This window comes from Lissotriton vulgaris, chromosome 4_1 (assembly GCF_964263255.1).
Source record: "Lissotriton vulgaris chromosome 4_1, aLisVul1.2, whole genome shotgun sequence".
NCBI classification, from domain to species: Eukaryota; Metazoa; Chordata; class Amphibia; order Caudata; family Salamandridae; genus Lissotriton; species Lissotriton vulgaris.
This window is the reverse complement of record NC_141691.1, coordinates 1,597,323,636-1,597,339,186: the sequence shown is the minus strand read 5'-3', so window position 1 is coordinate 1,597,339,186 and position 15,551 is coordinate 1,597,323,636. Positions and strand designations below refer to the sequence as shown.

The 15,551-nt window shown below is 43.3% G+C and overlaps 1 protein-coding gene across 1 annotated transcript in view; it reads right to left on the bottom strand.

The window, feature by feature from the left end:
* Positions 1–15,551, bottom strand: part of C4_1H8orf34 (chromosome 4_1 C8orf34 homolog) — a 984,673-nt gene that overhangs the window by 763,194 nt on the left and 205,928 nt on the right. The window contains exon 2 of the mRNA XM_086965849.1: positions 3,510–3,657. Within this exon, the coding sequence (XP_086821975.1) occupies positions 3,510–3,657 (148 nt within the window). The remainder of the gene's footprint in view (positions 1–3,509; positions 3,658–15,551) is intronic.

The following is a 15,551-nucleotide window of genomic DNA, read 5'->3' as shown; positions in this document are numbered from 1 at the left end:
GAGGTTATAAAATGAGACAAGGCGGTACTAAGGAGGGACTACTAAGCCTTTTGACCAATTAACAGTCACAGTTTACAGTTAACATGACACAATCCAATGAAAAATGTGTGTGGTGTGTGGGGGCGGAGCTTCAGGTCCCTACCATAATACTGCATGCCTGGCAGAGCGCTCATGCGCTGCCCAGACTCGACTTAAAAAAGTGCTATGATGCAGCAAGCCGGGCCGAAGACGGCTGAAATGCCAGAAACCGGTCCCCGGTAGCTTGTTTCCTTCCCAGTGTAAGAATTGGCTTTTGTAGTTTGGTTTGCCCTGTTCCCATCATGCACTGGGACAGGAACAGACTAATTTGCATACAGCCAGGTTCTGAAACTGGGATGGTGCAGTGAGCTAAAAAACGGTGTTGGATCTAGCCCTGATCTCTTGACTGGGTGAGAGTATTCTGTTTAATTCAGAGACTCTGTCCCTCACCACCCCTTGTTGTAAATATTTTTGTCCACCCTAAGCGTGGAAGGGTATACTCAGATGTGAGTCCCTTGCTCATTGCACCATCAGGATTCAAGCAAGCCGGGCCGAAGACGGCTGAAATGCCAGAAACCGGTCCCCGGTAGCTTGTTTCCTTCCCAGTGTAAGAATTGGCTTTTGTAGTTTGGTTTGCCCTGTTCCCATCATGCACTGGGACAGGAACAGACTAATTTGCATACAGCCAGGTTCTGAAACTGGGATGGTGCAGTGAGCTAAAAAACGGTGTTGGATCTAGCCCTGATCTCTTGACTGGGTGAGAGTATTCTGTTTAATTCAGAGACTCTGTCCCTCACCACCCCTTGTTGTAAATATTTTTGTCCACCCTAAGCGTGGAAGGGTATACTCAGATGTGAGTCCCTTGCTCATTGCACCATCAGGATTCAAGCAAGCCGGGCCGAAGACGGCTGAAATGCCAGAAACCGGTCCCCGGTAGCTTGTTTCCTTCCCAGTGTAAGAATTGGCTTTTGTAGTTTGGTTTGCCCTGTTCCCATCATGCACTGGGACAGGAACAGACTAATTTGCATACAGCCAGGTTCTGAAACTGGGATGGTGCAGTGAGCTAAAAAACGGTGTTGGATCTAGCCCTGATCTCTTGACTGGGTGAGAGTATTCTGTTTAATTCAGAGACTCTGTCCCTCACCACCCCTTGTTGTAAATATTTTTGTCCACCCTAAGCGTGGAAGGGTATACTCAGATGTGAGTCCCTTGCTCATTGCACCATCAGGATTCAAGCAAGCCGGGCCGAAGACGGCTGAAATGCCAGAAACCGGTCCCCGGTAGCTTGTTTCCTTCCCAGTGTAAGAATTGGCTTTTGTAGTTTGGTTTGCCCTGTTCCCATCATGCACTGGGACAGGAACAGACTAATTTGCATACAGCCAGGTTCTGAAACTGGGATGGTGCAGTGAGCTAAAAAACGGTGTTGGATCTAGCCCTGATCTCTTGACTGGGTGAGAGTATTCTGTTTAATTCAGAGACTCTGTCCCTCACCACCCCTTGTTGTAAATATTTTTGTCCACCCTAAGCGTGGAAGGGTATACTCAGATGTGAGTCCCTTGCTCATTGCACCATCAGGATTCAAGCAAGCCGGGCCGAAGACGGCTGAAATGCCAGAAACCGTTCCCCGGTAGCTTGTTTCCTTCCCAGTGTAAGAATTGGCTTTTGTAGTTTGGTTTGCCCTGTTCCCATCATGCACTGGGACAGGAACAGACTAATTTGCATACAGCCAGGTTCTGAAACTGGGATGGTGCAGTGAGCTAAAAAACGGTGTTGGATCTAGCCCTGATCTCTTGACTGGGTGAGAGTATTCTGTTTAATTCAGAGACTCTGTCCCTCACCACCCCTTGTTGTAAATATTTTTGTCCACCCTAAGCGTGGAAGGGTATACTCAGATGTGAGTCCCTTGCTCATTGCACCATCAGGATTCAAGCAAGCCGGGCCGAAGACGGCTGAAATGCCAGAAACCGGTCCCCGGTAGCTTGTTTCCTTCCCAGTGTAAGAATTGGCTTTTGTAGTTTGGTTTGCCCTGTTCCCATCATGCACTGGGACAGGAACAGACTAATTTGCATACAGCCAGGTTCTGAAACTGGGATGGTGCAGTGAGCTAAAAAACGGTGTTGGATCTAGCCCTGATCTCTTGACTGGGTGAGAGTATTCTGTTTAATTCAGAGACTCTGTCCCTCACCACCCCTTGTTGTAAATATTTTTGTCCACCCTAAGCGTGGAAGGGTATACTCAGATGTGAGTCCCTTGCTCATTGCACCATCAGGATTCAAGCAAGCCGGGCCGAAGACGGCTGAAATGCCAGAAACCGGTCCCCGGTAGCTTGTTTCCTTCCCAGTGTAAGAATTGGCTTTTGTAGTTTGGTTTGCCCTGTTCCCATCATGCACTGGGACAGGAACAGACTAATTTGCATACAGCCAGGTTCTGAAACTGGGATGGTGCAGTGAGCTAAAAAACGGTGTTGGATCTAGCCCTGATCTCTTGACTGGGTGAGAGTATTCTGTTTAATTCAGAGACTCTGTCCCTCACCACCCCTTGTTGTAAATATTTTTGTCCACCCTAAGCGTGGAAGGGTATACTCAGATGTGAGTCCCTTGCTCATTGCACCATCAGGATTCAAGCAAGCCGGGCCGAAGACGGCTGAAATGCCAGAAACCGGTCCCCGGTAGCTTGTTTCCTTCCCAGTGCAAGAATTGGCTTTTGTAGTTTGGTTTGCCCTGTTCCCATCATGCACTGGGACAGGAACAGACTAATTTGCATACAGCCAGGTTCTGAAACTGGGATGGTGCAGTGAGCTAAAAAACGGTGTTGGATCTAGCCCTGATCTCTTGACTGGGTGAGAGTATTCTGTTTAATTCAGAGACTCTGTCCCTCACCACCCCTTGTTGTAAATATGATGCAGCCAGCACCGGCTGCTTCATAGCACCTTTTTTTACCATCCTGAGCTGCACCAATTTATCTGCCCTCCCATTCACCACCCCACCCAACCGACTTCCCGTTCACGACCCCCAACAGACTGACAAAGCTAATAGCTCGCCCAAGAGCCAATGCTTCTTGCCTCCCGTGTCTAGAGAGACACCGATCCAAAAGTTGAATGTGCTGTAGTGGTTCCTACCTGCAGGACGACCTAACCCGGGTGCAAACTTAAATAATTCATGTGATCTTTTGGGCGTACTGAATTGGTACTCTGTTTTAAAATTGTAAAAATGAATTATGGTACCTTAAGAAGGAACACTCTTCCAAAAAAACCTGTACCATAGAATAACCTCCACGATGGGCTCTTCAGAGCCAACAGGGCCTTTTAATATGTTGAGAAAAAATCTCACTGTCCTAATTGGGCGGATGTTTAATATTTGAATTAGACAATACATGGCAATTCATGGCAAAAAGGTAAACCAAGATCTAGAAGCAAGTGTGAACATTCAGCAGCCTATGAGCAGGTTTGGCTTTATTTACATTCTGTCTTAGGGAAGGAAACGTGCACGCACCTGGTGATTCACTCTCCGCCCAAAGAGCTGCAGATCCGGACAGCGTCCTCTGAAGAGAAGGCACAATCCCCAGCTTGGACTGCAAGTAGCCAATCAAAAACGGAATCGGTTGATCCGGTGTCTCGGTAATCAGCTTGGTCATCAATTCCTAAAAGAAAATAGAATTTTTTTGTTGATAAAAATGGAATATTATTGTTGTGGAGTAAGGAATATGCTGCAAATTCAAATGCTCAAAAAAGTGCACAATGCTACGCGAGCGACTTAAGAAAATAAAGTTTGTCATAAAAATGTACAATTGTAGGCTAGTATGCCGAGGACAAAAAATGCATAAACAAGAATTAACACGTGTTTGGAAACATCAATCAAAATTGCAAACCGTATTTCAGAGACCTCTTGCTCATTAAATGAAACAGAGCCCAACGGCAGACTTTCCAATCTGCACCTTACGCTAGTTTCGTTTTTTTGTAAAGTTTTCTGCGCACACTCCGGCACCCGCCGTTGTACGATGCCCCTGTTATCCAGATCCTCTATCCATAAAGAAATGGGAGGTGCGTCAGATGATGAAGTCAAGGCACGCGTGGCAGTTTTTTAAAAACCTTTATTCATGTTCTTTATTTTCATGCGTAATTCCTTATTACAACGAAACAGCTCAGTCAACGCGTTTCGTTCTCAATCGCGAGAACTTCTTCAGGGCTTAAAAAACAATATAAACCATCGCAGTCCGTATACAAAAAATGGTGTTGTTCTAGATCCACAATATCAATGGAGGAAAATGCCTGACAGTGTCATCATCCAAAGCATCAGATAAGGAATAGTGCCTTACAGTGTGAGCATGCCCGGGGAGTACCTTGATAAGCCTTGAGCATTTCAGTGAAAAATGGCATCCCGACATAGATCGAGCCTTTTGCTCATTACTCTGCTCGGTACCCATAGCTCACAACCAAAAGACCTGACCCGGAAGCATTGCAATTCAGGGGTCCTTCTTTGAATCAGTCCTTCTCCATGCTCCCTGTTCACTATATTTCACAAAGTATTTGAATGCGTTCCCTAAGTCAGATCCTGCCCTGCCTTCCCCAGTAGATAAAGTGCTAATCTCCATGGCCATATCAGTGAGCCACAAAAAGCACCAGAAGTCCCATAACCCACACCTTGAGGAACTGAAAGGAACCAAACATCAATAGAAAATAAATGAATGAGGTCCACAAAAAAGCAGCTGCTCAAAAACTGCAAAATAGAACTTCATATTACAATATGCAAATATAAATTACCGCACATAAGAAACCAAGGTTATTCAGGAAAATGACCAAGTATTATTAATTCTACCTTTCTGAAATAGGGGGCAGACAGGAGGGCGAAATCATGGAGCAGAGGTGCAGGCAACGCAAAGGTGTGCCAGCTCCAGGGCACTCCTTTTATGCAGAAGTCCAGGACCCCGGTTCCATGCTCTTATCGGGCGTGGTGCCAACTTCTTAAAGGTGTAAGGAAAGCAAATAAATGAAGAGTAGGCATTACCCGTATAGCAGCCCTTTAATGGCAGCCACCACACATTGGCAGTATTGGCACTAAATGTTACAATGTTTCATGAAAATACCACGGCTACTTCTATCAGCAGCCCCATTTCGAATTTTGTGGTTTGGTTGCTCGTGACCTTCATGAATGACATACCATCAGGCCGGAAGATATGGCCCATCAAAGGCTCTTCAAGGCTGATACTGGTACAATACACGCCTCGCTCCAACAGCATGTGATGCTCTATCGTGTCCTGAATACACTCTCATAAAGCCGCATGTTTGAAAGTCACCGCACCTCAGTCAAGCACTGCATCGCACAAATCATCCCGACCCCTTGTAAAGGTATCACAGAGGCTCGCTTTCCACTTAAGCCTCCCTCCCCACCGTGTGCTCAAGTGTGAGGAAGATACCCATAACTGAGCATGTACTACAGAAGTGACATCAGCAGCAGGTTTGTGAAACACAAACTTGCCTTTCAAAATAGTCTTGGCTGACTTGGAGCGCACCTATATCCTAGCACCCCACATGGGCTGGGAACGCGGTGTCATTTAGGGGTTATTGAAGAATCTGAGTAGTGTGGGTACCGACTGCTTTTCAGATTCCAAAAGACAGTCTGTGTGTTCTCAATTCATAAAATGAAACACATACTCTGCACTTAGGACTGCCGTTGTCAACAAAGTTACCTTTCCACTAAGACTGTTTAAAAGTAAGTTCTCTTTCCTGTCCACTCGAGGGGGGAGAGGTCCCTGGTAAGTACAGAAACAGATGGAACGCTGTTTTGTCCTTCCCTATATCACTGGACTTCTTTATTATAAATCTTAAGAAGCAGAAGGGAGAGAAGGGACATAATTGATAGATCGAGTATTGGAGACAGGCTTGATTTATCCTTCGCATCTCCCATTAGATTAAATTGCCCCAGACAATGCAAAAGTAGCTGGTAAGGCCCATTAACTGACAACACCTCTTTCCAGCCTGTAAAACTCACACATCTTGGCCATTTCCAGACTAACTAAATTTTGATCCTATCTGAGACCGGGATTTATTATTCAATATGCACTAGAGTTCATCTAATTTAAATTTGGGGACATTAGTGAGCATGATGTTAAATCCACCTTTAACTATAAACTTAACGTTCAGTGCTTTACCAATGGTTGTTTTCTGAAGTATTTCAACATAATGTCTTGGTTTAGGCTCATGAGGGGGCAGAACACTGATGCCTTTACATTCATGGCATTTGAATTTACTGGATGCTTTGTCATATAGACTAGTGGAAGACTGTTGGGCTGGAACTTGTTTGTGGCAAAAGAGAAAAGTTTTGCCTGTTGCCTATGAGTCTGCCATTTTTGTGGCAACATCAGTGTTTAAATATGCAGTAGGGGTGATATGGCGAAATATCGGCAACAAAATTATTGCTGACAAACACTAACAAAAATATCGAGAACAAATATATAAAAGGTACATACTTTGCCTATGTTAGAGTTGTTTTTCTATCAGTCTTGAAGTAGTAGTGAATTTTGCTGTAAATATAATATGCCAAATTAATAATTTTGTGGTTGAAATGAGTTTAATATGATGTGCAGAAGTGTGTTTATTAATGTCATTTAGTTGTGTACACATTTTCACAAACACCCTTATTAGTTTATATGGATGCAGATTTGTTGCTGTTCATTCACTCCGATTCTTCCCCTTCCCATCTCGTCCCCCTGTGCAACTTCTTTCCCCACAGGTTCAGCAGAGCAAAGAACAAATTAATCAACCCCTTCGATGCGGATGACAAAGCCAGCTCGTCATGGGCGTTACCTGCGCTGCACGCATGACGAGCTGGCTTTGTCACGAAACCCGCGATTTTCAAATTTCAGCGCGCAGCGGGAAAACCCGCTAGCGCGCATGCGGTTAATAGAAAGTTGGAGTCCCATGGAGAGGTGTCCTTGCCACTACTTCTGTCTTGTAAGTGCTGAAATTGAGACAGTTGGCTTTCATCCAGTTAGCGATTTCAGTCACGCAGGCGATTAACATATTTCTTGCATTGGCATTTTGTCTGACAGGGATAGCATGAGTTGCGTGTCGTTGACATAGAGGAGAATCTTTATGTAGTGTGTGTAGATGGGGTAGTGTGTGGAGATGGCATTGGCTAGAGTGATCATGTATGCATTGAACAGGGTGGGGCTGAGCGATGACCTTTGATGCACTCAGCAGATGCGTTTGTGGGTTCCCGAGAAGTAAGGTGCCAGGCTGACAGCTTGTGTTCTAACAAATAAGAAGGAACAGATCCAATAGAGAGCGGGTCCCACTGGTATAATGAAATTTGAAGGGGCCCTCCTGCAAGGCACGTGGGGGGGCCCCATCCAGACTCAATTAGGAGCTCTCAGGCCAGAGCACTGTGCTGAAGGGGCCCCCTGGATCATGGGGCCTCTGCACTGCGGAGGCTGCGGGGGCCTGTGGTATGCCACTGGCGGGTACTTGGATGCAAATCTAGTGCAGGCACTTGATGAGGAAGGGGTGTGAGACCATGTGAAATGCTGCAGAGAGGCCCTGAAGAATAGGGGCTGTCATCTCTCCTCTGTCATGGATCATACGGATGTTGCTATGGCAGTAATGAGTGCTGTGTCTGTGCTGTGGTTAGGCTTGAATCTGGATTGCATGGTGTTGAGGAGCTGGTGGTTGCTGAGGTGTTTGGTGAGGTGTTGATTGGTTAGTTTCTCTAGGACCTTTGCCAGGTATGGTAGAAAGGAAATGGGTCTGTAGCTGAAAAGCGTGGCTGAGTCAGCAAATATTTTCTTGAGCAGGGGCATGACCGTGGCATATTTCCAGGTGTCCGAAAATGTGGCTGAACCAATAGAGGCACTGAAGATAGGTGTTGTGCTTCACTGATCGGTAAAAGTCCTTTGGTGAAGGCGTGGTGGGTCAACTGTTAGATGGGGCCCCTAGTGGATGATGTTCACGGTAGCAGCAATTTTGACTGTGGTGATGGTGGGCCATCATGGGATCACAGTTAGTTCTTCGGAAGTGATGGGAAGTTGAGTTGTGACAATCACCGGGTCTGGTTAAGGGTCAAAGTTTCCGAACATGGAAGTGATTTTGTTACAAAATCAGTTTGTCAGTGACAAAGTTACCCTGAGGCAGGTCCCTGCACTACACACAATTGCACCTATTCTTGAGATCATAAACATTCCCCGAAGTAGTCGCTTTGCTTTCTACTGCCTGCGATACACTTGTTCTGTGTGTGAGGTAAACTATTGTTGCTTCGGTCCAGGCTGTACCTGGTTTGTTTGTGTGGGAAGCGCACACTATTGCAATCTTGGCTCCACCGGTTGCTTTTTGTGCCGGAATGCTACTACTTCTTCTTCCTGTGCTGTACCGGTTATTCTACATGGGAGGGGTGGGAGGGGTGCATGCAAGTATTGCACCACGTTTGTTTGGATAACAAGATTTGGAAATACAATAGGCTGCAAAATCTTAAGGAGTTAAATATATCAAGTCAAATTTGAATCCTCCCAGGCCTATGATTTGATGGCCAGTACTTAATGTGAGCCATCCGGCATGCCCACTATGACCATACTCAAAAAATTAAACAGCAAAGTGGAATAGGTTACAATATTGAAGGCAGGTGTAAAGAAGAGTAGGACCATTGGGGAGTCCATCAGGTTGTCCATTATGGCGCGCACGTTGTGTTACACTTCCGAGTATGCTTTTCGTCCTTTGTAGAGAGTGAACATGCGCATGCGTGCATGAACTGGCTGGTGCCCCTCCTCATTTGATGCTATCTGTCCTTTAACTTTGGGTATCGATCATTTGTTTAATGAACCATTTATTTATTGAGTCTTCAGAACGCAAAGCATTGCAAATAAACAAACAAACAATCTTTAGGGCAGTTACAACAATGCATACCTTACATGTTCAGAAGCGCCGTAATCATTTGAATTGCTTTGTTTGCCTCCCCACATGATTAAGTGTCATTCTAATATCGTCACACAATTAGCAGTCACAAATCTGCGACCATCTTCAAGCCTTATCCTGCCTCCTTGTATCAACCCTGCTGGCTAGATTTCAACCAGCCCCATACGCCTCCAACAGAGAAAAGCAAATTTGGCAACAAAGTAGGCATCTCATTTAAAGTCCTTACTGTTAAAGTGAACCATCAAAATGGTAAGAGAGGAATTCATGGTTTTATTTATATGCGAACAAATGTGATCGGTAACTGTACTATACAACATTTGAGATCTGTGTATTTATTCTCTACAGAAACAGTGACTGTGTGTGAGCGATTATAGTGGTTTTTAAAGGTTTTTTTTATTTCAACTTATTTTGTATGTAATATATTTTCATTCTGATCGACGTAGAGGTTCGGATGCTGTATTTTTAATAATTCTTTAATAAACAATTATTGGTTGACTGAGAACTGTGAAGTATTGAGCAAGCTTAGATCTCATTTTAATATTTATGAAGTAAACAAGTAAACCTTCAACAAGCATTAGTTGAACTGTTTCTATTAAGTGACATAACACATGACATTATAGGAGGTTAATTACCTAGAACTTAGGGGCATATCATCAACGGCCAGCGATAATTATCGCTGGGCGTGTTTAGCGTGCACAATTCTAATGCAGCCTATCGCCGGATTCTATCGCCCGGTTAGCGCACTATTAGCAATGCGCATCGCTGAGGCGATAGAAATCTCGGAAATAGCGGTCTTATTCGGCAATATCGCAGCATTTCCAGTGATTAAACACAGCATTAGGCTAAATATTGTAAATAGGGAGATGTGGACTTAGCATGACAATCCACCTCCTATGACACATATGGCTAAGTAATAAAAATAGCAGGCGTAAGGAACCAGCAATATACCCGGTTAGAGCTACTTTTTAAGTCGCTAGGCGGGATAGCGATTCCCTTGATGATAGGGAGAAGCCGGGTTAGCGATTATTTTCGCTGGATTTCTGTCGGGAACGCCTACCTAGCATCTCACACCCGACGCAAGGCGAGGCGCTAAGTAGATGGGCGCTAAGGCATGGATCCATGCGTTAGCGTGTCCATGCTGATAGGGTGATAGAATTATCTCCGCTTTTCGCCCGAAAACTGACGCAAAAGCGGCGATAATTCTAAAGCCAGGCCTTGCTGATATGCCCCCTTATTTTTTTTAGAATAAACATTTTAGTATATTCATATATGAGTGATATATTTATGTCTCCCACCATGCCAATTCAGAACATTAAGCTAGTTCCAAATAGAAAATATAAGCAACAAGCATTGGCAAAGTGAATAAGTCTGGCCTTGGCAATCGTGCAATTTTTGAAATATTTTTGCAAACATATGCAATATGCAAACACAGTGGGAAAAATATAAAATATAATTAAATGAAGGAGTAGCCTAGCAGCCCAGGTACACCAGCCATGGCACTGAAGTGCACACCTTTGCAAGCGGCTGTGCACTTGTGAACACAATAGGCAAAATCCTCTTCTCAAAATGCAAGGCAGCCACTGCAGCCACTGCAGACCCATTGCACCGTGCTGTATGCTGTGTGGGGTGAAAGCAAAATGGGCACGACAGTTGAATGATTGGATGGGGTGACTGAAAGCATAATAGCTACGCATACACATGTTTTTTGTATCTTAATTTTGATGGCAAACTTGAGGTTAGCAAGTGGCTTCAGCTGCCGCCAGACAAGGCCTAATAAAAATGGCATGGTTGCCGGGGAGAATAAGTGTTGGGAGACCGGGGTAGCAGAAATGTGGATTTTTAATCAAAAAATTGACTGATAATACTTTCTAAAAAACTTGCATCTGAGGATTGATTTCTGCTCATGTAGTCAGATATTAGTTTATAGGATGATTATATAACTTGGCTAAATACTTGCTATCGCATAAGCACTGCACCTACAAGGCTTGTGTGTCATCCACACGATCATCAAGGTGATTTGTTACATGACCATAGTCCGCGCTCATTCACTTGGGCATCAGTTCAAGCCATTACTCTTTTGAAATGCTTAATTTTGAAAGAGAGGTAGTTCATTTTAATGTTTAACATGCCCATGCATAAGGTGCTATGGCAGCACATGATTATTTGTCTAACAATGACAAACCTATATTGGAATTAGAGGAAAGAGTGGAATGTATTAAATAGCTGTTGAGTAATAACTTCAGAGTAAAAACAAATACAGGTACATTAACTGATTTCCGGTGCTCTTTTGCGCTTTTGTGTTTCATATAGACTATGGGAATATCATGCTGGTTCACCTCCTAAATCTAATTGAAACCAACTATGGTGCACCATGTGCAAAATCTTCCACCTTTTCCATTAGGATGGTCTTTTGGGCCACTTAACATTATTCCTTCCTATCTGTTTTTTGATCTAGCAAAACATAATCCATTTTTAAAGGAAGACACAATACCTCAAACAATAGGTTACTAACAGACTCCCACTGTAATGGTAAGAAAGTAAATCTACTACAACATTGACTCAACACTCTTGTACAAACTTCCACCTTCACTAACCGGTTTTGTATGTAGACCAGCATTGGACAATGACAGGCACACTGAAGAACTAAAGAAGCAGTGCAAACTAGAGTAGAGCTATGCAGCACAGTGTCTAGGAAGAGAGGGAGGCCAATCAGCGTTGTGTCCGTTTGTAGACTCGCAGATGTGGTTCTTTCAGAATGTTGGATGACCGGTTCCATGGTTCCGTGTGATAACATTGTTCTCCAAAACATCTTTTACTAAAATTCCTTTTCCCCAAAAGCATCTTTTGCAATACCAATTTACCTATGTACTATTTTACTTAGACCAAAATATGTTTACATAAACATTGACCTTCCTATAATATCTTTTTGTTTAATTTCATTCTTTTTATTGGCTATTTCTATTAACATGCCTGTCTCTCTTTCTCACTAAACACACAAACATGTTCTATTTATTCAAATACCACCAGCAGTATATGGTGAGGTATTCTGTCTGTGTGATATGGCCAGAACCAGAGATTAATTCAATAACTCCTGTGATAAAATATTTAAAGCCTTCCTATGGCCTTAAAAGGGTTGTCGTACATGATCCATACAAACATTAGGACGCTAGTGCACCCTAACGTCAGGGCAGACCAAAACCCTGTGTCATTCATGTTCTGAGCCCTAAAATGATGTTCAAAGGACTGCTTAAATGTTAATATAGTCAGGCCATAGGCCAGTGCTACGCTAACACCAAAAACCTCTTTGATGCATCATGGTGCCTAAACAAAGGCAAGTAGCACCCCTGTGGATTTTGGCAGTGTGACTGGTCCCTGAGCATAAATCAGTGACTTCCTTTACGATTATTACATCATGAAAATTGTCAGGCAAGTGTTGATTTGACACCAAGGGCCTAGAAATGCCAGGCTTTAGTGCTTTTGAAATATAAATCATATTACATTTTAACGCGTTTCTATTTAATTCTTTGCCAGTCCTAAACACTTTTCTGGCATTTTATGTGCCTGGAAGCATTTCAGATGCCATACATTCTCAAAGAAGCGTTTTATGAGCCATCTGCTACAGTAAAGCAGCTGCTCATTTTTAAGCGCATTTTATCCCAGAAGAAACTTGTCTTCGGCAGCTTGGAACGGAGGCACCAGTACATGAGAATTCATGTAAAGAGAGGTCCTTACTTATTGGACATAGCTGTAATTACCTGGCGACGTGGATATCAATTAAAAGGGCACATAGTGTGTACACACTTACTTCGGCTGGTGTGATGGAGACCACTTGTAAAGCTCAAACCCTGCCACAAAGCAGCAGATCCCTGTACAGAATAGGGATGGAGGGTTGGGGTAGGTGCTGCAGAAGAAGGGGGAAGAGAGGTGGTGAGCAGGAAACAGGTAAAATGGCAGGGCTCCACAGCAGAGGCAGTGAATTGAAAGTGCTTGTTAACTAGACTCACTTCTTAAAGGATTGCGACGTGTGTCACATCTCCCCAGACACCACGTGACCTAGCAAAATAAAGCTTATTCTCTCCCCCTCCCTGGAATCCCCTGTACCCACTCATTCCTGGGTCCATAATGGAATCATAAACCATCTCAATATTCATTTATGTCCGCATCCACAGGGATTACGTTGATGAGGGCATGTTCTGATAAATGTTTGGAAGAAGAGGAGAGACTGTATTTTCTGGATCTGGTTGGAGCAGTTTAGTGTTTTATTGTCCGTTCATCTGAGTATTGATTTTCAGGGAGCTTTTTTTCTGGATTTAGAGTTTTTCGTAAGGGGCAGAAATCTTCTTCCACCCTAAGTAGCTAGATTATGTCTGCCATTTATTTAGCTCATGACTCTCGGAGAGTTTCCATATTTGGTGCCATCCAAGGGCGCCCTACCTGCAGAATGGCAGTTTCATGGTCAGAAGCAGGGGGAGCTTCCCTTTGGGAAATTTACTAAGGTGTCACATGGGCACTGTGTCTACGTTTGTTTCCAACTAAAGACAACACAGGAATTTGGAACCAGTGTTCTGGCCACTGTTGGCTCTGCTTATAGAAACCTTTTTTTATGGTATGCTTTTTTTCAATAAATAGATGAGCGAGCATTACAACAAATGTGGTGTGTTCTTCTGGTGTTAAGTTTGGATATATTGCTTTAGTATATCCTCAATTCAGTAAGGACTGGGACAAGATAGGGTTGAGGAGATGTTGTCCCAATTACTTACTGGTAATCTTCATTACTCTGATTACCTTTCCTTGTCCAAGCACTTACTTTAACTGGCAGAACTTGGATTGCTCTTTTGCCTGGGGACAATAAACTGTAGAGAGAGCTTATTGATCTTTTACTGGCAAGGCATGGGCAGGCAAAGGGGATTCCAGGCGAAGGAGGAGGGATCAAACTTAGTTTTGCGGGGTCATGTGGTGTCTGGGGAGGTGTTGAACAACTTTCAGTTCTGTAGGTAATGGGAAAAGCAAGGGTAAATGGAGTAAGGATGATTGCTAGGAAGTAATCAAGACATTAGAAAGCTAGCATTGCCTTTTAAAATATTGAAGATCAAGTTCTCTTTCTTTAAGGATATTTGCTTCTCATCAACTTTTTTAAATAAACGGTGAAAAATGGCTTCAGGGATTTCAATTGCTTTTATATTTGGCAATTGATAAAACGTGGAATGCAGCAATCATTTAGAAGTATAACATTCTTATGTTCAAGCCAAGCTCTTTCTTTGCATTTCAATGCAATTATCTGAGCATTTCAGTGTCACCCAATGCCACAGACAGCACTACCACACCAGTCGCCCAGTTTCACCTCTCACACAGTGTGTTATTACGGTGGTTTTCGTATTCAGTGTCCAGTTCTTCCTTTTATTCCACAGAGTAGAATGATACCTTAGTGAACTTCTAAATGTGGTTGTAGATAACTACACTAAGGACCAGGAGTGGCACATCATTAAAGATCATACTCTTTTGCACAAATCTGCTGTAGGTAGTGCCATTGGGCTACAGTGGTTGTGAACCACAGTAAAAACAATTCATTGCCCCCGATGAATTAGACACCTTTAAACCTAGGACATTATGTTCTGCACCAGACCTGAACCGAATTCTGCAGTGGAGGTAGAAGAATTTTGATATCAGATTGAACTAAATTATTTGCCACTGTCAAGGATTAGCCCTGTGTCACTTGCATGACCGTCCTCAGATTTCAGAACACCATCAAAGAGTGTCATGTGTTCATGAGACAGCACTGCTCTAGTTGTGCAGATGAACTGGGATATAGTGAAATGCCCAAGAAGACACGAACAAGAGCAGCACTCTTTTCATATAAAGGTTTCACTCCAAAAGCGGCAGGAGCTAGTGAGCCACAGCATAGAGCCTCAGTTCAATGTTTGTCTACCTCTGAAAGAGTTGAAGATTAAAGAAAGGTGTTTGTTTCCTATTAAAAAACCTGGATCTTAGGTCCTCATTACGAGCATCCTGGTTAACTGCAATATGAGTTCTGTGATAGATATCGGCAGGTCAAACCTGCCAATATTTGCTTGGGGGAAAATGTCCAGTATTTTCTGGAGCATATGGATTTTGGTCTAGTAAGCACCACAATCAAAATGTTATTGTTCCGAAACTCTTAATTGAGTGGTATTTAGCATACCTGATAAATTCTAACTCGGTGGAGTCGGGGTTGATCAGGTGAAATAGTGCAACAATTACCAGGCCACTTATAATGAGGGTCCTATTATACATTCACGGAGTACATCAGACTAATAGGACAAATTATGATAAGTCCTTTCTTTGACTAACCTGAAACATTCAGCTCAAGCAAATTTATTGCAGTCATGTGAATGTATACGGAATACATTGGTGGTACAGCTCTTGAAAGCGTGACGGCTGGCAGGCAAAGGTAGCACACTTCATATAATTATGTATGGTTCATGTGTCTAGATAGATCGTTCAGCAGAAGATTCATTACTGGTGGATGAGGAACACTTGACAATTTAAAGGTAGGATCAAGTTCTGTAGATTAGCCTAATATGTAACTAATACAAGTATTAGTTGGATAAGAACGTATTTAAGCCACTCAGAAGTATATTTAGTAAATTCCTAATAC